Raw genomic sequence first — 21,865 nt, 5'->3', positions numbered from 1 at the left:
GCCTCAGCAGTGACCAGGTTTGGGACTGGGATGGGTCGCCTGTACCCAGGCCAGGCCAGGCCAGCGGTGTTCACTGTGCCCTGCAGCATGGCAGCACAGGATAGCCTCTGCCTGTGTCCCTGTTGGGGAAGAGGCAGCAGCTCAGCACTGCTGAGGGGCTGACTTTGCCCTGACTCTTGGCACCCGGGGACTCGGAGAAGCCCCATGATCTGAGCCGGGGTCTGGGGCTGTGCCATGACCCCAATGTTTTCTTGCAGGTGTGAGGGCCCTGGTGAGTATCCTGCAGAGCTGGTACTCTCTGTTCACTCCAACGGAAGCTACCAGCATTGTGGCAGCCACAGTGATGTCCCACAACACCATCCTGCGCCTGAGCTTGGACTATCCACAGCGGGAAGAGCTGGCCAGCTGCGCCCGTACCCTGGCCCTACAGTGCGCTATGAAGGACCCACAGAACTGTGCCCTGTCTGCCCTGACCCTCTGTGAGAAGGACCACATCGCCTTCGAGACCGCCTACCAGATTGTCATCGACGCCGCCTCCACTGGCATGACCTACACCCAGCTCTTCACCATTGCCCGCTACATGGAGCACCGGGGCTACCCACTCCGGGCATTCAAACTGGCCTCATTGGCCATGACGCATCTCAACCTGGCCTACAATCAGGACACGCACCCAGCCATCAACGATGTGCTCTGGGCCTGTGCTTTGAGCCACTCTCTGGGCAAAAATGAGCTGGCGGCCATCATCCCACTGGTGGTGAAGAGCGTGCACTGTGCCACAGTGCTCTCGGACATCCTTCGCCGCTGCACCATGACAGCCCCGGGGCTGGCCGGCATCCCCGGCCGCAGGAACTCGGGGAAGCTGATGTCCACCGACAAAGCCCCTCTGCGGCAGCTGCTGGATGCGACGATAAGCGCCTACATCAACACCACCCACTCCCGGCTCACCCACATCAGCCCGCGGCACTACGGGGAGTTCATAGAGTTCCTCAGCAAGGCCAGGGAGACCTTCCTCCTGGCACAGGACGGGCACATACAGTTTGCCCAGTTCATTGACAATCTCAAACAAATCTACAAAGGCAAGAAAAAACTGATGCTGCTGGTGCGGGAACGGTTTGGGTGAGCTCCTGCGCCTGCCACGCTCACTGGCAGGGTCCAGCTGCAGCATGGGGACTCGGGAGAGAAGAAGGAAGGAAAGCAGAGATCACCTTCCCCCCATCGGCAGAGGCTGCTCTGTTCTAGTCTTCTGTTTCTTTTTTCTTTTTCTTTTCCTTTTTTTTTTTTTTTTTTTTTTTTTTTCTCTTTCTCTCTTGGATTTAACCATTTCATATGCTGAGAGGATCCAGAGATTCCTTGGGCACAAACCAAAAGGCAACCACGGGGAAAAAAGATGGTTCACTCAGCCCCCTGCCCTCCCTTGCCAATACCAAAAGCTAACCTGGAACTCTAATACCTCTTTCCTGAAAGAAGTGGTCGCTGGAGGGATCTGAAGGTTGTAAAGTGCAAAAAAATCTTTAAAATTACATGGGGAATTAAAAAAAAAAAGGGGGGGGGGAGGGGCAAAAAAAAAGCGAGCAAGGAAACTGACGACACTAGAACCTCATGCGTCACCAAAAGCGATGGTTTTGCAGAGCACTTCTCCCGCCCGCCCGAGACATGCAAACTCCTCTATTTGTGAAGATATTTCAATAAAAACAAGTTAAAGTAACTGTTCTCAGGGATTGCTTACTAAAAGTAACACAAAAAAAAAGCATTTATGATACTGTAAATACTATAGTATATGTGTCAATTATTAAATTGTAAAGTTATAATTATTTATAATTCTGTCTTTTATTTGGGGGATACTTGAAATTGTCGTGGGCTGGGGCGATTATTTTTATTATTGCTATTATTATTGTTGTTGTTGTTGTTGTTATTATTATTATTATTACTACTATTATTTAAAAAAACACACAAAACAAAACCACAGACAAAAAGAGGAGGAGGCACGCGAACATTTCTCAGGTTCCCATGGCATTGTTGGCAGCGAGAAGGGTGTGGGGGGAGGCGAGTGTCCGCTCAACTCGCAGCCCTGGGACGGATGGACGGACAGAAGGAGAAGTGGCAGCCCAGCGCTTGAGGACAGCGAAGGAAGGGACTTGGGGCGATGCTCGCTCAGACGCACATGGATGCTGGCGGTGGAGGACATGAGCCCATTGCCTCGTTACACAGCCGTCTCCCAGCAGGCACAGAGCTGTGAGGTGCCCGGGTGGGCAGGCACCAGGGCTGCCCGGCTCCTGGGGAGGCAGCGGGGGCAGGCGCAGCCACACTGCTTTGCTGCACCACTCTGCTTCCGCGCTCTGTGGTGCGGCCATGACCCACAGCCCCAGGCCAGCGGCTCTTCGGTTTTGGTTCATTTCTTTGCCAGTGGGTCAGGAGGGCTGGAGGGGGCCAGGGCCGGTCTGGACGGTGACTTATAGTTAGAGAACGTGGGCTGGTTATCTGCTCTCTGGTTTGACTTTTAATTTTTTGGCAAGTGACTTGTGTCCGCGCTCCAGCCAGGAAACCAATTGTACTCAGTCTCTGTCACCACTGAGATAGCAGTCTTCAACCAGTCTGTTTCTCTTTTTTTTTTTTTTCCCCCTTTTTTTTTTTTTTTTTTTTTGCGTGCGTGCGTGTATGTGTGTGTGCGACCTCTTCATCTGATGTTTAATAATAAAAGGGATGAACGTTACTGCCTGCATCTCTGCTGCCTTTCTCTGAAGTTGGAGGGCTCACCACGTTTGCTGGGCAGCCTGGTGTCAGGGGCAATGTGAGCAGGGCAGAGCCCCAGGGAGGAGGCGGCATTGCAGTCCCCTATGGTCCCCAGCTCCTGCACCCCAAGGAGGGAGACGCAGCAGTGGTGAGGCACCCTCGCTGCTGCGGTGTGCGATTCCCTGCCATGGCTGGCATCAGCAGGTCCCTGCCCACCCTGGTGGCACTGCCCCATCCATGCTGGCTACAGTAGTGTTTGTGCCCATGTCTTGATCTATCCTTCAGCCAGCTGGGACCACAGCGAGTGTGCTGCAGTGTGGGATGGGGTGGCATGGGGTCATAACCCAGGGTTCCTGGGTGCTGCCAGCACCCTGGTCTGTTTTCTGCAGGGTTTGCTGAGCCTCAGACAGACTTGGCCCTGAGGATCGGAGGAGGTGTGCATGGGGGAAGAGATCTTCCAGGACCAGTGGGCTGGTCCCAAAGAGGGTCTGGAAGCGGGAGGAGGATGATGGCAATACTAGGGCCACAGTGGCTGTTCTGCCATCCCAGCCAGAGTGGAAGGGTGCTGGTGGTGCTAGTGTCTGGAGGGCTCCTGCCACACGGCCAGCTGTCCCCCAGGACCCTGCTGGGTCTCCCGCCCCCTCAAGGATGCCCTGGGTCAATGCCATGTTGCTTGTTCACACCTGAGCAGGACTGCGGCAGCGGTGGGTTGCAAGGCCCCAGTTCCCAGGCTGTGACACTGCCAGCCTCAGGCAACCCATCTCCCCTAGCAGGGCTGCGCATCCATAGTGCCAGGAGATGCCCGTTGTGCTGTGGGCTCACATGCACTCTTGCAAGCCCTTGGCACAACACTGTGCAGCCTGTCAGGGAGCTGACTTTGCTGGCGACCCCACTGCCCCATTCTGACCTGCAGGACACGGCTCAGGGGCTCCCCCTGACCTCACATGCCCTGCTGCCACCACTGCCCATCTCCTCCAGGGCCAACCAGTTCCCCGTCCCCCCAGCCAGAGCCACACGGCTGCTGTGGAGAAGGTGCTGGTTTAATGCTGCAGCCCAGCCTGGAGGGAGCCCTGTGACACACTGCTTGGGGTGACTATACTCAAACCAGAGTCCTGTCCCCAAGCCCCCTGGCTCAGCTGTGCTTGTTGATGTGGCGGGAATGAGCGTGCACAGCCTCCACGAAGGCACCCACGTGCTCAGGGTTCATGTCGGGATAGAGGCCATGGCCCAGGTTGGCAATGTAGCGCTGGGTCCCGAAACCCTCCAGCATCTTCTTCACTAGCTCGCCAATCTTCTCCTGTAGGCACAGTGGGAAGCCACATGTCAGTCTCATCCAGCCCAGGGTACTCCACCTCCACCAGTCCCCAGCCAGCCTGGAGGACTGCTGGGACATGAGCCAGCACTGCAGGTGGGGAAACTGAGGCAGGAGACCTTTAACAGAGGCTGGAACTAGCCCCTGTTGCTGGCAATGGCCACAGCTCACCTTGGGTGCATAGAGAGCACAGGGATCCAGGTTCCCTTGCAGGGTGATGTCTTTCCCTGTCTGTGCACTGCAGCAGGGAGGAAGCAGGTGAGTTGTTACATGTGGTGCAGAGGCTGGCGGCACGTGGGTGCCTGCAGTCCCTACCACAGGGCACACAGGACCCCTCAGTGCAGCCCCTGGTTGCTGTGAGCTCCACATAGCATGGGGGCCTAACTATCCCCACCTCTGGAGAAGAAATCTCCAGGCCTGGGGTGGCTCAGGGTAGAGGAAGAGGTGAGGGTAGGTGGCCCAGGGTGCTGCCCAGGCACCAGAGCACTCTGCCAGCCTCTTACCGAGCTTCCTGGGGCCGGATGGTCCAGTCAAGACCGACCACCTCATAACCGGCATGGGCCAGGTCACACAGCGCGTAGTGCGCGTCCTTTGCAAAGATGATCTGGGGAGGAAGGACAAAGGCAGTAAGTCCGCTATGGGTCAGGCTCCTCTCCATGGGCTAGACTGGAGGAGGCAGGTACCAGAGGATGCACCCCTTTCCAGCAGCCCCCACATGCCAGGGTCAAACCAGACGGCCCGACTCACCATGGGCACCAGGGGCAGCGCCTCCTCCTTCAGCTTGCTCTTGACAGCCTGGGCGATGTCTCGGATGTAAGGCAGGGCAAAGTCCTGAAACTGCTCTGGGCCCAGGTGCCCCGCATGGGACTCAAACAGCTGGAGCGCCTGCCGGGGACACGGGGCTGGAAAAATGCACCTAAGTTCCTCCTCCTCCCAGAAGCTGAACTCTCTCTACTCCCTGTTCCCAGTCCCTGCCTGGCCCTGTCCCCATGCCCCAGGACACACCTGTGCTCCAGCAGCCACCTGCCCCACCAGGTAGTCAGTGATGACATTGGCCAGTAGCCGCAGCAGTCGGTGGCTTGCCTCGGGGTGACGGTAGAGCCAGCTCTTGGCCTTGGCCATTGTAGTGGAGCCGCCACCTTCAATCATGTAGGACATGAGTGTCCACTGCGGGAAGGAGTGGAGTGAAGAAGGTGATGGAGACAGAAGAAGATGTGAGGGGCTGGTCACAGTGCTGAAGGCAGGACCTGTGAGCACCCCAGAGCCTGGGGCACAGCCACTCCTGCATCAAATGTCCCCCACCTACGCACCGCTACAGCATCCACAGCTCTAGGGGTGTCATAGCCACTGTCAGCCCAGAAGAAAAAGCAGACAAGCCCAGCTGAGAATCCCACATAGAGGAACCACATCACTTACAGGTGCCCCGGAGAAGCCAATGAGGGGCACCCTGCCCTCTAGGCTGTGTCGTGTCAGCGTGATGGCCTGGAAGACGTAACCCAGCTCTGCAGTCACATCCACCTTCTGTCGCAGTTTCAGCAGATCCTCCACCTCCTTCAGAGGCTCCGTGAATGTGGGTCCTTTACCAGGAACCATGACAACCTCCATGCCCAGTGCCTGGGGACAGGGGAGAATGGAAGAAGCAGGAATGCAGTGTCCCCAAACCCAGCCCCATTCCCAGACACTGCTCCCCACCACTGGCCATGAGTCTCACCTGGGGCACCACCAAGATGTCGGAGAAGATGATGGCAGCATCCAGGGGGAATCGTCTGAGTGGCTGTGGAGGGGAAGATGCAGCGTCAGTGAGAGGCTGGGACCCACTCCCCATGGAGGACCTGGACAAGCACATGGCACAGCGGGGTCCCCAAGGGCTGCACAACTTACTGAGGCCAGCTGTGGTGGCCAGACCCAATGTTTCTCCCACCCCCATCTGGGCAGGGAGAAGGGATATAGAGACCCCCTGGGGGATGCTCACCTGCAGTGTCAGCTCACAGCACAACTTGGGGCTCCGGCAAGTGGCGAAGAAATCCTGCGCCGCCCGGGTCTCCCGAAACTCTGTAAGGGACCGGCACAAGCGTTACAGGATGTGTGCCAGGCCCCCCTTGCTGTTCCACGCCCCGCACACCCCTGCTGGCTCACCAGGCAGGTAGCGCCCCGCCTGCCGCATGCACCACACTGGGGTGTGCTCTGTCTCCTCCCCACGCGCCGCTCGCAGGAACGTGTCGTTCTTCAGCTTGGGGAAGCCCTTGGGGCTGCAAACGAAAGAGCAGATAGGGGTTGCCACCCATGAGGTGTCCAGGTGCCCTGCCAGATCCCCACGGCTGGGGATCCCAGGGCCAGCAGCTTGTTCCCACTCCCCAGCTGATGACCACAGGAAAGGGCTTGTGCCCAGCTGACAATGTGACAAACTCATCCCCTCTTCCTGCTGGGGATCGCAGGGCCCTCCCCGGGGAGAGGCAATGCCCAGCCCAGGGCTCTGTGAGATTAAGTTATCGGGGCCAGCAGTTGCTCCTGCCTGGAGAGATTTGGGACCAGCGAGGCACGGGGTCGGGCAGCCCTGCCATCTGTGTCCCCGGCCCCTATCTATGCTGTGCAGCCCCCGGAGGCCCAGGCACCCACTGAGGTGGCAACCATGCGTCCGTCCCCAGCCTCCCCCCCACAGTGTCACTGCTGAGGGGCTGCTGGAGCACAGCCTGCCCCAGGGATGGGGACCTTGGGGAACCGTGGGGGACAGGCAGCACCATCCTTCTGTGACGGTGGGGGCGACAGGGACAAAGTCCCCCTCCAGTGTGGGACCAGCGACTTCATCGCCACACCAGTCAGTGGCCCTGCTGATCCATCCCCATGCAGGATCAGTATTCCCAGTGTCTCACCAGTGCAGGATCGGTGCCCCCAGCGCTCCACCCTGGTGAGGGGTGACCCCAGCGCAGGACCCTGGTGCCAGCACCGTATCCCCAGGGTCACACCAGTGTCCCCAGTACAGGACCCCAGCGCTACAGCACGGTCTCCAGGGCCACACCAGTGACCGCAGTACAGGACCCCAGTCCCAGAGCACCGTCTCCAGGGCCACATCAGTGTCCACCGTGCAGGCCCCGGTGCGTGACCCGCCCCACCCACGGCACTAGGAGGCCGCCCTCCCCGGCCCCGGTTACTCACATGAGCCGCTCGCCACCCTCCATTCTTCTCCACCGCTCCCCGACCCCTCCGTTGCCTTCCGACAAGACTCGCCCCGCCCCGCCAGCGCCGACATCTTATTGTAGTCCCGCCTCTCCGTACGCCGCCATCTTGCTCCACCCTCTCTGTATGCCGCCATCCTGTCCGGCTTCCAGCTTCTCCCTACGCCGCCATCTTGCTCTGCTCCTCGCTTCTCCGTACGCGGTACGGGCGCCGCCATCTTGCCCTACGTCCTCCCCACTGGGCGCTGCCATCTTGCCTTGTCGGCGGGCGGGGTTTGCTGCAAACCCGCGAGTAGCGACCCCGCCGGTGCGGGGCTCGGCCGCTGCCCGCCGTGCACGGTAGCCGGTACGCGATGCGAGCGGGCGGGGAGGCGCCGCACCAGGTGCTGGGCCGGCTGCGGTTCCTGCTGCAGTGCAGCGAGTGCTTCCGCCGCGCCCGGGCCCTGCCCGACGCGCTCTGCTACGTGCCGCGCGAGGTGCAGTACAAGATCTGCAAGGACCCCGCCGCCGCCGCCGCCGCCGCCGCCGCCGCCCGCAGCCTGCTCAGCGTCTGGGACAGCCCGGGGCCGGCGCGGGGCGGCAAGCGGGCGGCGCGGGCCACCATCGAGGTGCGGAAGGGCGGCTGCCTCCGCGCCACCGGCGAGGAGTACTGCAACGGCGCCGGGCTCTGGGTCAAGCTCAGCAAGGTAACGGCGGGGGGCTGGGAGGCCGCCGCGGCCTGAGCTGCCCGCGGAGGGGCCTGCCTGTCCCCTGACGGGAGCGGCCCGTCCCCCGCAGGAGCAGCTGGAGGAGTACAGGAGCGGCTGCGAGCTGGAGGAGGGCTGGGTGCTGGTGTGCAAGCACGCCGACGGCGGGGACCGCCTGGTGCCGGTGGAGTCCACGGAGCGGATCCAGCGGCAGCAGCAGCTCTTCGGGGTGGACTACAAACCCGTCATCAGGTGCGGGGCCGCCGCTCTTTCCGTCTAGGTCCCCTTGCACGGTAGAGAGCAGGGAGATTCTCGCCCCCCATTCACCTAGGCCCAACTGCGTGAGGTTTCAGCGTGTTGCCCCTCAGACGTTCCTGCCCTGGACTGAGGAGACCCAGCTGCTTGGCCACTTTTTGCATGGAAATGAGGCAATAGGGATGCCAGATGTGGAGTTAACTGGGTTTGACTTGGTCACTGTGCTTGTCACCTGCTTAGCAGGGTGTGGGATGGAAAAAGAAGAGATGGTTGGAAAGGAAGGGGCAGTGGATGAGGCCGGAGGTGATGGACAACAGTGTGGTGGGGCTTTAAACCAAAATTCTTCCCCTTCCAGCTACTCCTTGACCATCGGCTCCTCCTTTCCCCTGGGATTTTCTTACTCGCCTTCTTCTCTATGTTGTTTCAGGTGGGAGCAGGTGGTGGATCTGACATACTCCCTGCGCCTCGGAGCGAAGCCCAAGCCCATGGAGCAGGATGAGGCTGCCGTAGAGAAGCTTCGGTATGTGCTGTTTCTCAGCTTCTGCTGCAGTTGGGTACAAGCCACTGTCTCTCCCTGGCTGCTTAGACAGCCATCTCCTGCAGACCTGGGGGGAGGGTGGAAGAAGAAAGGCAACGGGGGACAGCTGTGCTCGGCACAGTCTTGTCCTGGATAAGCTTGCACAAAGCAGAAAATGGGGCAAGACCAAGGGAAGCAGGACATGGACCTGCCTTCCCTGACCTGTTAGGCTGTCTGTCCCTGGCTCTCCAGACCCATTAATCCCTTTTCCCTGGTAGGTTTGTGCCCCCAACATGGACTTATGAATGTGACGAAGACCTGGTGCATTTCCTGTATGATCACATTGGGAAGGAGGATGAGAACTTGGGCAGTGTCAAGCAGTACGTGGACAGCATAGATGTCTCGTCCTACACGGTGGGTTAAAGGGACAAGGCTGGATCAGTCCCACTGTGCCATGGGGCTGGGGAGCGTGTATGGTGCTTGGTGTGCTGCTCTGGGCTTGACTGTGCTATGTTTGACAATGTGGGAGAGAAGCCTGGAGAGTGTCATGCAGCATATTGTGTAATGTGGCCCCTGGAGGGGCTGTGCTTTGAGAAGCAAATGCTAATATTGGCTACTAAGCAGATTTTATGGAGGGTTTTATGTTCTGTGCTCTGTGTGTGACGCCAGAGTGCCTTGGAGGATGAGCCCCAGGGTTCTGTGCACTCTGTACTCACTGTGTCTGCCCACAGCCCAGCAAAGGGAATGGGCCAGTTCGGTGCCCTCTGACTCTTAAGATTCATGATGAGAGTAACCACTAAGGGGAAGTTAATCCTAACCCCATCTGATCGATCTTTCGTTCACTGCCCTCTTCCAGGAGGACTTCAATGTGTCATGCTTGACCGATAGCCACGCCGACACGTACTGGGAGAGTGATGGGTCCCAGGGCCAGCACTGGGTGCGGCTCAACATGAAGAAAGGCACCATTGTCAAGTGAGGCACCTTTCCCCTGCATGCTGGCTTATGGCTGGGGCAAGCCCTGCAGCCCTGACTCTCTACATCAGTCCATCATGTCCCAAATTTGCCCTGCGATCCCTGCCCCTCAGCTCTGGCTCTGGGCTTGAAGGGGTCTTAGCATTGGCACAGGTACCTGGGGATCCCAGCACCAGCTGCATGTGCTTGATAACAAGTGCAACCAGGCAATGAGGGGGAGCAGCAATGGGTGTTCAGATACAGTTACCTTCTCCTCATTTCATGCTTGCCTTTGCAGGAAGCTCCTGCTGACAGTCGATACCACTGATGAGAACTTCATGCCCAAGCGTGTTGCTGTGTACGGGGGCGAGGGGGACAATCTGAAGAAACTGAACGATGTTGGCATTGATGAGTGAGTGGATGGAGGGGGAGAGAGTAGCATGGCCGCTGCAGAGGCCAGAGGTGCTGGACACCCCAACCCTAAGCATTCATGCCAAGACCAGCCTGGCTTAAGAGGCCCAGGGCCTTGGACAGGCATTTTCCATCTCTGAGCTGCAGGTTCACTCTGCCTACAGTGGCAGATGGCACAGTCATTGGTGTCCTCCTGATCCAGTTGTTGGACCTATCAGGATTATGTCGCCTGGACCTGAGGCACCAGCAGGTTCAGGCATTCAGCATAGGCCACGTTGTAGGCAACTGGGTCTCAGTTCCTGCTGCAAGCTCCTATTTCAAAAGATGCAAACCCTTCCCTTACAAGCGGCCGAGTGGATTTTGGCAGGGTGGGTGAGGGAACAGCTCTGCAGCCCTTGTCTGTGCTGTGTTTGCAGGAGCTACATTGGGGATGTGTGCGTCCTTGAGGACATGACAGCACACCTGCCTGTCATCGAGATCCGGATTGTGGAGTGCAGAGGTAGGGCTGAGTGTTATGGCCACATCCATAATGCACCTGTAAGATACTGTACATTAAGAGTTTGTTCCTGTGGCTTGTACTACTTGGCCCTGTGGGCGGTTTCAGATGAGATGCGGAAGAACCATCGGAAACTCCAGGGGGACCTTGAGGTTTGCAAGCTCTCAGCTTTCATCCTGTCTTTCTCTGCCTTCAATTTTTTTTTTTATTTTAACTTCTGAAAATGCCCCACTGCTTCTTCACAGAGGTATTTCAGGCTTTCAGTGCCCAGCCCAAGAGCTCATGGAGCTGATCACATTCCCAGTGCTTTGATTTATCAACCTCCCATGCTGGAAAGCTTTCTTTCTCACGGTCTTAGTGTATCGTCCATGGTCTTCCTTGGCAGATGATGGGATTGACGTTCGCCTTCGAGGCATCAAAATCAAATCCTCCCGACAGAGGGACTTGGGGCTCAGTGCTGACATGTTCCAGCTGCCCAATTTAGTGCGCTACCCTCGTCTAGAAGGGACAGACCCTGACCTGCTGTACCGACGGGCCGTGCTCATTCAAAGGTAGTGTATGGAGCGGGGGCAGACAAGTGGAGTGGCGTTGCCTGCAGGTTAGTGCCATCTCCAGCATGAGTATGGCTGGAGGCTGTAAAGCTGTGTGACTCCCCTTGGGAAAGGCATTCTGGACCCTGGAGAAAATAGCAGTCATTTGGGAACAAAGTGAACTCCCTAGGGTAACTACCCTACACTTTCAGAGGAATTTTGCAGCAAGAGTTCACAGTGTCTTGTGTGTTGCAAGCACAGCATATCTGTGTGGTATGTGGGGCAGGTGCATGCAGAGTCCCTTGCAAGGGTGAAGGTTCCTGCAGTACACAGGGAGTGGGAATTTAGTACCAAAGGCTCTGTGATGTAAAAGACCGTGCTGGGTTTGGTTTGGATCAGTTGTTACTTTTTTGCTTGTGTCCGGGAGTGTCTGGTCTGGAATAGGCTTGTGCAGATCCCTGTCCCTCCTGTATCGCAGTACCTTCTTTGTGACTTAGGTTCATCAAGCTTCTGGACAGTGTCCTGCATCACTTGGTGCCAGCCTGGGACCACACTATTGGCACGTTCAGCAAACTCAAGGTGGGTGATTCGCTCTGTGTCTTGTGGGGCCTCAGTCTGGCAGGGTGATAGTGCTTGGGCTGTAGCGAGGGAGGCAGTCGGTGCTTGTTGCCTTTAAAGTAGCTCAAGGGAAATACCTGGCTGAGCTCAGTTCGTTAAAGCTGTGAAAGGTGATACTGTTTAGAGGCTACTTTCCTGCTAAAACACTGTTGTGGAAGCATGTAGCTATGGGGTAACAAGTAGAATCAAACCAGTGCACTTCACCCTCAGAAGGACTTGGACCACAGCAGTACGGGGCACATGAGCTGGACACACATCCCCTCCAAGATCTAAGCCCAGGGCACTCTGTTCCTACAGTTGCTGCTAGCAGCTTTGAGCTGGCTGTAGCCAAACAGTAACTTCTTTCTGGTGTTAACAAGCATTTGATTTCCATCTTTCTCATAAGGATGATTTTGTTCCTCCAGTTGTCTGTTTTCCTTACATCCTCTCACAGAATATGTGCCAGACGTTGCTGGGGTAGCACCATTCTGTGTGTTTCCAGGCCTGGTGTCAGAAAGCACTGTAATTCCTGTGCTAGCTCAACATAGGACCCAAAGTATTTGAGGATTCTTGTTTGTTTAGAGGAGCTTGCTTTGATTACAAATAGGAGGGATAGTAAGACTGATGTTCTGGTGAGAGTGAGGGTGAAGGAGAGTCCAAGCGACACTGGAGTATGAGCATCGGGTGACAACTGATGAAGGGAGGACTGGGCTTGGTATCTCCCTTAAGCCAGAAAGCAAAATATTGCAGAGGCAGAGATGGAGCAAATACTGTCAAGGAGAATGTGTTCGTGTGTGGAAGGCAGTGGCCCTGGGGAGAGACCTGGTGGCCCAGTGGGAGTAGGTGATGTGTTTTGGACACTGGGCACTTCTGATATTTTGGACATACCTGTTGGCAGCATATCAAGCAGTTCTTGCTGCTCTCCAAGAGGCGCACAGCTCTCATTACCCAGTGTCTGAAGGACTCGGAGACTAGCAAGCCAAACTTCATGCCGCGGCTCTATATTAACCGACGCCTGGCTATGGAGCACCGAGACAACCCTGCCCTGGACCCCAGCTGCAAGAACGCTGTCTTCACCCAGGTACTCTCCCTCCTGGAAGGGTCCCTACTGCTCTGGGTAGAGTGGGGCATCCCAAAACCAAAATGAACCATACAGAGGTGGGTGGAAAGGACAACTTGGAACTGGAGATACCTGGAGTCCTCAAGGCCTCTTCACATGACTCATAGGCTCTACAATTACATGTGCTGATGATCCTATATCCAGGAATAACATCTAGGAGGGATTTGGGATCTCCGAGTTGAAGTCTCTGCTCTATCTTGGGTGCTCTCTGTGGCATGTTGCTAATGCAGAGCATAACAATCTCATTACACTAAAAGGGCAGCAAAGAATTCTTGTGTGACAACAATAATGCAGCTGCATACAGTCCTGTATTGTGGTTTTACAGCAATACTGATCTTCCTGTTGTCATTCTCCTCCCACCTCCAAAAGATCTATTGCTTTACGTGTGCATAAACAGCCCAGGCTGCTGTGAGGTTTAATATGTGCTCAATGTACCTCCAAGGCCAGAAAGCTCCATACACTGGTTAGCACTGTAATTTATGTTCCCCTTCAAAAAATGAAGGGCTCCTAGACCATTTAGAGGTCAAATTCAGTCAGTATTTAAAGGTTTGGGACAAACCAGGTTTCTTCCAATTTCCTGCCTTCACCTGGCACCGGTTCCCCTGGAGGGGGGATACCGGCCTTGATCTTCTCTGCTTGTTGCAGGTGTATGAAGGCCTGAAACCCTCAGACAAGTTTGAAAAGCCTCTAGATTATAGGTAAGCGGTATCTGGGAGAGGGAGGGGACTGTGCAGTGCTGGGAGCTATATCCTCTGTCACAGCGGAGTGTTTGGGAAGCCTGTGTGTGTCCTGTGCTCTGGAGAGGGTTTGCTAGGGCAGGAACCAGCTCAGCCGTGGGATGAGGGCCTGTTACCCAAGGTGTCACCTCCCTACTGAGGATGCAGCTGTCTCTGGAGATCGAGATCTTGTCCTGTCCTAAGCCCAGGCTGGTCCACCCTAGTCCCCTGGTGTCCTTGCTGTGTCTGCTGCCTCCCCAGCATCTTCTTGGCTTTGAGCAGCACCTCAGGCAATGCCTGGTTCTCTGCAGGTGGCCGTTGCGTTATGACCAGTGGTGGGAGTGCAAATTCATCGCAGAAGGCATCATCGACCAAGGTAGGGACTGTGTGGGGCAGGGGCTCCTCTGGAGCAGAGTCGAGGGTTGATGGGGTGACTCTATTGCTGTAGGGACTCTTGTTTGCTCCCAGTATTTCTGCTCATCTAGGAGAGGGAAGGTGGGTTGCCTTGTCCTACCACCCCCAGCCGCGTCCCTGGTGAGGAGTGCTGCTTGCTAAGGTGGGGATCAGACCTCCATTAGTCACTAACAGCAGCTTTGACAGTGCCAGGGCTCCCTCTGGCTGTCCTCCATAGGCCGTGCAGGGATGTTATTTCTCCTGTCATATTTCTTCAGTGCCGTAAGGCTCTGACAGGAGCCTTCTGCTCAGCCCTGGGCCAGGTTGTCAGAATTCCTCATCTTTACTCCATAACTCAGGGTCAGCACATGGGGAGTTTGCATCACTAAAAATGCCCTTCTTTCGGGGTTACAGGTGGTGGGTTTCGGGACAGCCTGGCGGACATGTCGGAGGAGCTGTGTCCCAGCTCAGCAGACACCCCCGTGCCCCTGCCCTTCTTTGTGCGCACTTCCAACCAGGTACTGTGGGTCAGGGTATTTGAGGCAGATCTTTGTGCCTGACAATGCAGTGCTGTCCCTGTTCCCTTGCATGCCAGTGACATACCTACTTTCACTGGTCAGAAACTTTTCCTCATGAAGGGTTGGGTTGGTTGCTTTGTGGCATCTTGTTTTAGGATATGCTGACAAGTGCCTGGATACTTGTGTCTCACTATGAATATGGCCAGGGACAATGGGGGGGTTGGCCCACTTCTGTTGTGAGAAGTGCCCAGAGGCACTGCAGGAACTGAGTTTGGGGTGCTTTGTGCTGCGCTGAGATCTTGGCTTGCAGCTTTGCCTTTTGTTCCTGTAGGGTAATGGCACTGGAGAAGCCAGGGACATGTATGTCCCAAACCCCTCCTGTAAAGAATTCCCGAAGTACGAATGGATTGGGCAGATTATGGGAGCAGCTCTAAGGGGCAAGGAGTTTCTGGTAAGCTTTCAACCTTGTCCCTGCGTGGAGGTTTGGCACAAAGGGAGTCATCAGCCAGGTTCTGCAGCCTGTCCAACAGGAGCATGTGAGGGCTCTGTGTTCAGACACTGGGACAAAAGGTGTTTGGCAAGATTTGGGGCCGAGGTGTTGCGAGAATGCACAGCATTTGGGGTTTGGGAGATGCTGCTGGGAGCTTGGGAGAGGGTGTCTGGTGTCTGCCCAGCTGTGATGAGCTCTGCATGTGGACAGAGGGAGCAGGGAAGCTCCTTTGTGTCTGCACTGTTGAGCCCTATCTCCATCTTTGGGGATTTCTCCTTTCACACAGACTCAGCAAAATTCCTGTTCTCCTTCAGGTACTGGCTCTTCCTGGCTTTGTATGGAAACAATTAACAGGGGAGGAGGTCAGCTGGAGCAAAGACTTCCCTGCTGTGGACTCCGTGCTGGTGAGAGGGACTGGGAGGCTATGCATATCCTATTCCTTGTGGCGCTCAGCAAGGTGGTGATTTGTGTCCCTGTCCTCATGTTGTACTTGCTTCCTCCTGTGATGTGCCAAAGAAACATGCACAAAAAAGGCACTCATTTGGGCATCCTATGGCTAATATAGAGATGTGGCCATGCTGACTACTCTTTCAAGCGTGCAGTGCTCCAGGGTCTGCTAAACAGCTCTAGGGCAGCATACCCCATGCTGTGCTGCTGTTGAAGTCACTCCAGCCCTTGTCTGGGAAGGGAGGAGATGGGGGCTCAGGCACACCACTTACCCACTGGGCATCTCTCTAACAAGCACTTATCTGGGACCTGGGCAGGTGAAGCTCCTGGAGGTGATGGAAGTCATGGACAAAGACACCTTTGAGTTCAAATTTGGGAATGAGCTGACCTACACGACGGTGCTGAGTGATCAGCGTGTGGTGGAACTGATCCCCAATGGCAGCAACGCTGTGGTGCGCTATGAGGACCGCAAGGAGTTCATCCGCCTGGTGCAGAAGGCTCGACTGGAGGAGAGCAAGGAGCAGGTAACACTGTCCTATGGCATCAGGGGTCCTTGAGTTCCTAGAGACATACCTCCTCAGTCTTTCTGGTAAAATGCATCGTGATTTGTGTCCCTGTGCTCATTAGTGCAGTAGCAGGTAGTCCTTTTCTTGAGGTCCTAGAGCCCACGGAGCTGTTGAGAAGCTAAGTGGCTTATAGCAGCATGGGAGACAGGGTTTTATTCCCAGCTCTGACACATGCTTTCTTAGTGAACTGGGATGAATCTTGGTGGGATCCTGTTCCCTTCTTTGAGTTCCTTGGAGCAGTTGCCATGTGGCTTATGTCCAGTTGAGGCCTTAGGCTCAACCACGAGCCAGGGAAACGAGTAAGATGTGCTGCTTACCTGCTCTGTCTCCTTTTCAGATAATGGCCATGCAGGCTGGGCTGCTCAAGGTGGTGCCCCAAGCTGTTCTTGACCTCTTCACCTGGCAGGAGCTGGAAAAAAAAGTCTGTGGAGACCCTGAAGTCACTGTTGATGCCCTGAAGAAGCTCAGTAAGTGAAGGGCTACACTGAAAACTCTCTCCCTGAAAACAAGACTGTCTTCTCTCCGTGCCTGGACAGGGAGCGGTGTGGGAGTCCAATATTAGCCTTTGTGGGCCTGTGTACTTCTTGCTTTCAGCTGGTTGCTGATGGGGGCAGGAGTGTTTCTTGTCTCGATGCTGTGCCTCAGAGTAGAGGCTGGGGCATCCATAGACTGCCAGTATCTGAGCCTCTGTGGAGCTGAGATGTGGATCCGGATATGCTTTCTGGGAGGGACCTGACTGCACATGTCCCTTGCACCTTGGGTCTACGTGCTCACACTGCAGCAGCTAGAGGTTTCTTCCTGCACTGGCAGAGGTCCCCTGAGGGAGCAGGGGAGGTACTGCTTTAATTTATCCAGGAGGAGCTTGGATCTTTGATAAGCTCCTTTTCTGTATCCTTTCTGCCAGCCCGGTTTGAGGACTTTGAGCCATTGGACACCCGTGTTCAGTACTTCTGGGAAGCGCTCAACAACTTCACCAATGGTGAGTGATTTGCTCTGTCCTTGCATATCTTGTGCCATGACAGCCGCTGTATGCTGGCTGGGGACTGGGAGGGTGAAACCACCCTTGTTGCTGCCTGGGGAACAGATGAGAGCCAAGGAGAGCAAGCAGCTAGGCTGAAGGAACTGCTTGCTAGTGCTGAGGATACCTGAAAGTGGCTGTACTCCGTCTCACATCCCTCTAGGGTCTGATGATGTCTGCTTTTCCTTCACAGAGGATCGCAGCCGCTTCCTCAGATTTGTCACTGGCAGAAGCCGCCTTCCGGCACGGATCTACATCTATCCAGACAAGATGGGGTAAGTCCATTCTTCTGTAGGCTGCAAGGCTGACAGATCCCACACCAAAGGTATGTGTGGTCTGGTCTTCCCTGCCCCACTGGCCTGCTGGTTCTGACCAGTTTGTCGCCTTCTCTCCAAGCTCTGAGACAACAGATGCTTTGCCGGAGTCCTCCACCTGCTCCAGCACCCTCTTCTTGCCCAACTATGCCACGTAAGTTTTGGTGCTTCCCTGCATCTCGTGGACTGTGTGTCTGGGCTCTTTACTTAACCTTGGTGCTGACCCGTAGGGCCCTGTTGCTTTGACACACTTACGTCCCCCTACCTGTACCGTGTGGCTGCTGTGATTCTCTTTGAGAGCATCTGGTGAGGCATAGCCTCCATCTCCAGAAGCATCTTGTCCTTTCAGCTGGCAAATGCAGCAATGGCAACTCCTCCTTGTCTTTTTTTCCCTCCCCGCCCCCATCCTGCCAACCCTAGAGCCAAGGTATGTGAAGAGAAGTTGCGCTATGCTGCCTATAACTGCGTGGCCATTGACACAGATATGAGTCCATGGGAGGAATGATGTGGCAGCCTGACCGAGCAGCATGGACAATCATTCGACAAAACTGTGCAGTGAGAAGAGCTCCCTTGTCCCTCCAGATGTGTATATATAATAAACGTATAGGTGTGAAGCCTGGCTCCCAGCAGTGGTAACCAGCACCTCTTTGGTCATGGAGGTTTGGGTCTTCAGCAAGGTGGGAGCTAGTTTGGAATGTAAATGTGATTGCAATGATGAAACCCCGGCCCGGCCCTCATACATCAGAAAGGTCTGGTAGGCTTTTGTAATGAGTTTCTTCTTAACGTGTTTATGTTGCAGCTCCACAACTCTTGCTCCTCCCAGGCTGCACTCAGTGCTCCAAACAGAGGTGGGGTAGGGTCACAAAGCTGTACAACAGGTTGCGGCACAGGAAGGAGAACTGCGACCTGCTGGTGAGACCACGGGGGTGCTTAGAAATGCTCCGTATGTCCTAAGCTGAGTGTCCTGACCCCATTTCCTTGCCTTGTTCCTGCTGTCACCTAAGGTCAATGGAAAGGAGATCATTCATCTAGGTTTAAGAAGAAATGGGGTGGGCTGGTGGCAGGTGCTGTAGTGGTGCCTCTGGCCACCAGGTGTCACAACAGACCTGCACAGCGGGACTGCGGGTGCCGTCAGGAAAGGGCTCCCGTGCTTTTACATCGCACAAAATCCCAGTTCCTGTGACCACCCGTGGTTCACACGACTGCTGGGGGAGCTGCTCCCCTACAGGAGGTAGGAACTGTCTGCTTCCCTCCTATTCTATAACTTTCAGTTCTGCATCTGGCATGTTGGTGGCCTAGCAGCTGTTCTCCAAGGCTCTTTGAGCCTTGGTTTTCCACTAAAAGCCAGTATTACAACTAATCTGTTCTAGTTCTCATGGAGATGTGCAGGCAGGGCCAAGCTCTTCCCCCAGACAGCAGGAGTTAGACCAGTAGCAGACACGCAGTGCCAGGCTCTGCTCTCTTCTGCTGTGGGGAGGTAGGTGGAGGTTTCAGGTGGACAGGGAAAATTCTTTCCCCCAGGGGAGTGGAGAGTCTGTGGGTACCAAGGGTTGGAGCTCACTGAGCAGATGGACACTCAGTGTGTGAGTGAGGAGCAGGCAATGAAAGCTTTACAACTTCAAGATCATTGGAAATATTCCTTGATCTTCCCAGCCCTCGGCAGGGCTAGTCATCACCAAGCACTGTGAGCTACCAGATGTTGGTCCACTTTTATAACTCCAGTTCTGTCTTCAGCCTGTGTGGTCTGTTGGACCACCACTACTAAGAGCCACTGAGTCACTAGGGCTTCACTGATGTGGAGCTAATGCTGTGAGTTATTCTTAATGCTTCATGCCTTTTTCTTTAATGTTGAAGGAGTCCAGAAATCATTTCCAGTTGTAAACGAAGTCCTTCACCAATTTCCTTTGAAACTGCTGTATTCCCAGACCTACTGAGGGGTTTTGTACTGAAAGGGATGTAGGACCAGGAGCATTGTGGTGAGTAGAAGGAGTATAAGGTGAGCAGGGAAGCCATTTCTGGCAGCCCTTGCCTGCAGCAGAGCCTTCCACACTCAGATGGGTGGGTGTGAAGTCCCATCTGCTGGAGGAAGTTTTTTGTAAATCCTAGAGTTATCTCTGAATTGAGCTTTGTGGCTTATTTCAACGACTAGTGTGGACAGGAGCAGAGGCAGTGTGATACATTTCCATGTTGGTGGCTGAGTCACTCCTTAGGGTGTCTGTTTGAAATGGGTGTGAGCGTGCTGGTGAAAGGACTTTGATCTGCTGGCTTGGCCTCGGTCAGGAGTGCTGGTGAACCAGTCTTCAGCATCAAGCTGGGATTTGAAATGAGCCATCCTAGATCCTTTCTGGCCACTGACATTTGGGTGGAATCGATCCTGCTTTTCCCAACCTTGCTCACTTGTCTCTAAGGGAGATCAGCAGGAGGTCACATTTACTGGGCAGAACTAGAAATAGCAAGAAAAACTGACTCGTTTCTGGTGCTTTATTGCTGGGCAGGAGATGGTTGGTTGATGAGTGGCTCAGGGCAGGATGGCTAAAATGGCCCTAGTCTTTGGTGGAGCGTGAGCTGATGTCATCTGTGGGAATGGGCAGGCTAAGAGGCAGCTGGGGCTGCTTGGGGTGACCAGCTGCAGGGCAATGGGCATCTCTGGCTGAGACATCTCCAACAGTTAACCACTGGCTCCTGTGGCTTTGGTGGAAGCAACTGCATCTGTCAGAGGGTAACTGAGGTAATGATGGAGTTACCCGGAGCAGCTCAGCTTTCTCGCTGAGATGAGATGCTTGGACAGCTGTGTTCCCTCTTATCATCCATGTACACAGTCCCAGTCCTCCGTGATGAGGGGAGAGCTGCCGTGCAGGGTGATCCTGAGAGCAGAGCCTGGCTGAAGTGGTAGGATTCTTCCCTAGAAGCATTGTGACATCTCCATCTTTGGAGATACTGAAGATTTGTCTTGCAGCCCCAGGTAATTGATCTAACTTCCAGCCTTGCCCTGTTGGCTTCATGTCTAGGTCCTCCCTAACCTGAAGCACTGCAGAGTTACCGACTCTAGCTTTCCCCACATTTTCCCATTTCTCTACTCTTCTTCCCAGCAAGGTCTTTTAGTCTCTGACCTCTCACACCCTTGGGTTTATTTCCTGCCACTGAGAAAAAGAGTGCTGCCCAAGAGCTTGGTGGAGCTCTGGGGAAAGGATCTAGCTGGTGACAGGGATTTCTGGTTTAAAAACAGGACCCTGGCCCTAGCAGGAAGGCTGCAGTTGGGAGCTCATCCAGGGGTTTACCCCTACAAGCATATTGAGAAAAACATTGTTTTACAATATATACCATTGTTTTACTGTCCATTTTGTGTTATGGCCATATACATGTCGCGGAGAATGGCACCAGCCGTTGCTGCAGTGTTATACCGGGGTGTAGATACCTGTGAAAGACCTTCCAGTTGCAGGAAGAGCCCATCACTGAGATCATTTAGTGCATGGTCAGAGGGTCTGGACAAATAGTGGCTGCTATTTGCTATTTGCTAACAACCAAGATGCTGTTGAGTTTGCTGTGTGAAGGTGAGCTGGGAAGGGGGAGCTGGTAACCTGCCTGGATCTCCTCTGCGTGGTCCTCTGTCTCGTCTGTGGTGTTTTTAAAGCCAATCGCAAACTGAATTTCTGCAGTGACAGCCCAGCGAATTGTGGAAAAGGTCAGCCTGGCTCAGCTCTGGGCAATCTCAGGGGCCCGAAGTGGGTATTATTTCAGTGCTGGCTCATGTTCCTTCTCCTCTGGTCTCTAAAGCTGTGGGTAGGAGCTGTCTCCTACCATGTTTGACAAGACACAAGTGAAGTGCCCCTGCCCTGGACTCCTGCTGCATGTGGCCCAGAGCAAGGGAGCCCTGGGCACCAGGAACCAGGCACTGCATGTCCCCAGTCTGTCACCCAGTCTCAAGTCGGTCAAGATTGATTTTTCAAGCCAGTGCCATCCTGAGGAAGGTGCTGGTGCTCCTGTGCTGCGGAGAAGAGGAGGCATCTGTGTGTGCCAGAGCTGCAGCTTTACAGGGTCCTGGGGGAGGGACCGCCTGCTCTGTCCTGCCTTCAGCTTACTGAATTCTCATAGAATAGTTTCAGGTGGTTAATAACACATCTGTAGTCTAGCTGCTCTTGTTATTCCACTAATGCCCTGGAGTATGACAAGCTATAAAATAATTTGGCAGGATCTGTCTGTCCCTACCTCATGTAGGATCTAAAATAAAGTGAATGAACTAACTGCTCCTGGCCCTCCTGATGATTTGTCTGGTCTGGCTGGGGCTCCTCTGTCTTTCTCTTGGGTTAAACAGCAACAGAGGCTAGTGTCATGAGAGATGACTGAAGGTGAAGCAGAAGTTGGCCCTGTGATACCCTTTGCACACAAAGCGGTGCCATGGAGGTGGCTCGGAGTATTAACTGGCTCAACCTTTTGCAGCAGCTATGTGACCAGTTTTATAGGGTGATGTGGCTGTGGAGGGAGGGTATGGGACCCTCCTCACTGCAGTGGCTACAGTTAGGAGCAAGACAGGAGTTTGCATTTCTCTTGCACTGTGGTTCAGGGCACTTTGCTCCTGGCAAGGCCAGTGCTCATTGCTGTGGTGACGCACGGTCATGCTTGTTGGA

At 54.9% G+C, this 21,865-nt stretch overlaps 3 protein-coding genes across 5 annotated transcripts in view; 2 read left to right on the top strand and 1 right to left on the bottom strand.

Annotated features, from left to right (window-relative positions):
* The window catches only part of ZSWIM5 (zinc finger SWIM-type containing 5), a 101,260-nt gene extending 100,140 nt beyond the window's left edge, over positions 1–1,120 (top strand). The window contains exon 14 of the mRNA XM_086462263.1: positions 258–1,120. Coding sequence (XP_086318389.1) covers positions 258–1,120 — 863 coding nt within the window. The remainder of the gene's footprint in view (positions 1–257) is intronic.
* A 2,632-nt stretch (positions 1,121–3,752) lies between these two features.
* On the bottom strand, positions 3,753–7,256 carry UROD (uroporphyrinogen decarboxylase). 2 transcript variants are annotated; one of them, XM_086461996.1, is made up of 10 exons: positions 7,196–7,256; positions 6,179–6,291; positions 6,015–6,094; positions 5,754–5,849; positions 5,459–5,656; positions 5,048–5,209; positions 4,790–4,927; positions 4,546–4,646; positions 4,214–4,280; positions 3,753–4,027 (listed from the first exon to the last, which is right to left on the bottom strand). In XM_086461996.1, exons 1-10 carry the CDS (start codon positions 7,216–7,218, stop codon positions 3,863–3,865), a joined length of 1,143 nt encoding a protein of 380 aa, XP_086318122.1. In that variant the 5' UTR covers positions 7,219–7,256; the 3' UTR covers positions 3,753–3,862. The 2 variants fall into 2 exon arrangements, with proteins under 2 accessions (XP_086318122.1, XP_086318124.1); XM_086461998.1 differs by having other exon boundaries at positions 5,754–5,816.
* Positions 7,257–7,568: 312 nt separating this feature from the next.
* On the top strand, positions 7,569–21,482 carry LOC104342267 (E3 ubiquitin-protein ligase HECTD3-like). 2 transcript variants are annotated; one of them, XM_086462957.1, is made up of 21 exons: positions 7,569–7,901; positions 7,993–8,153; positions 8,584–8,676; positions 8,952–9,087; positions 9,530–9,645; positions 9,923–10,036; positions 10,452–10,534; positions 10,917–11,082; positions 11,559–11,640; positions 12,557–12,739; positions 13,424–13,476; positions 13,806–13,870; positions 14,302–14,405; positions 14,737–14,856; positions 15,210–15,299; positions 15,660–15,866; positions 16,246–16,375; positions 16,813–16,887; positions 17,120–17,201; positions 17,323–17,394; positions 17,661–21,482. In XM_086462957.1, exons 1-21 carry the CDS (start codon positions 7,569–7,571, stop codon positions 17,743–17,745), a joined length of 2,550 nt encoding a protein of 849 aa, XP_086319083.1. In that variant the 3' UTR covers positions 17,746–21,482. The 2 variants fall into 2 exon arrangements, with proteins under 2 accessions (XP_086319083.1, XP_086319084.1); XM_086462958.1 differs by having other exon boundaries at positions 8,572–8,676.
* The last annotated feature ends 383 nt before the right edge of the window (positions 21,483–21,865 follow it).

Source organism: Leptosomus discolor, chromosome 3 (genome assembly GCF_034619465.1).
Source record: "Leptosomus discolor isolate bLepDis1 chromosome 3, bLepDis1.hap2, whole genome shotgun sequence".
NCBI lineage: Eukaryota > Metazoa > Chordata > Aves > Leptosomiformes > Leptosomidae > Leptosomus > Leptosomus discolor.
This window is presented reverse-complemented; position numbering and strand designations above follow the sequence as displayed.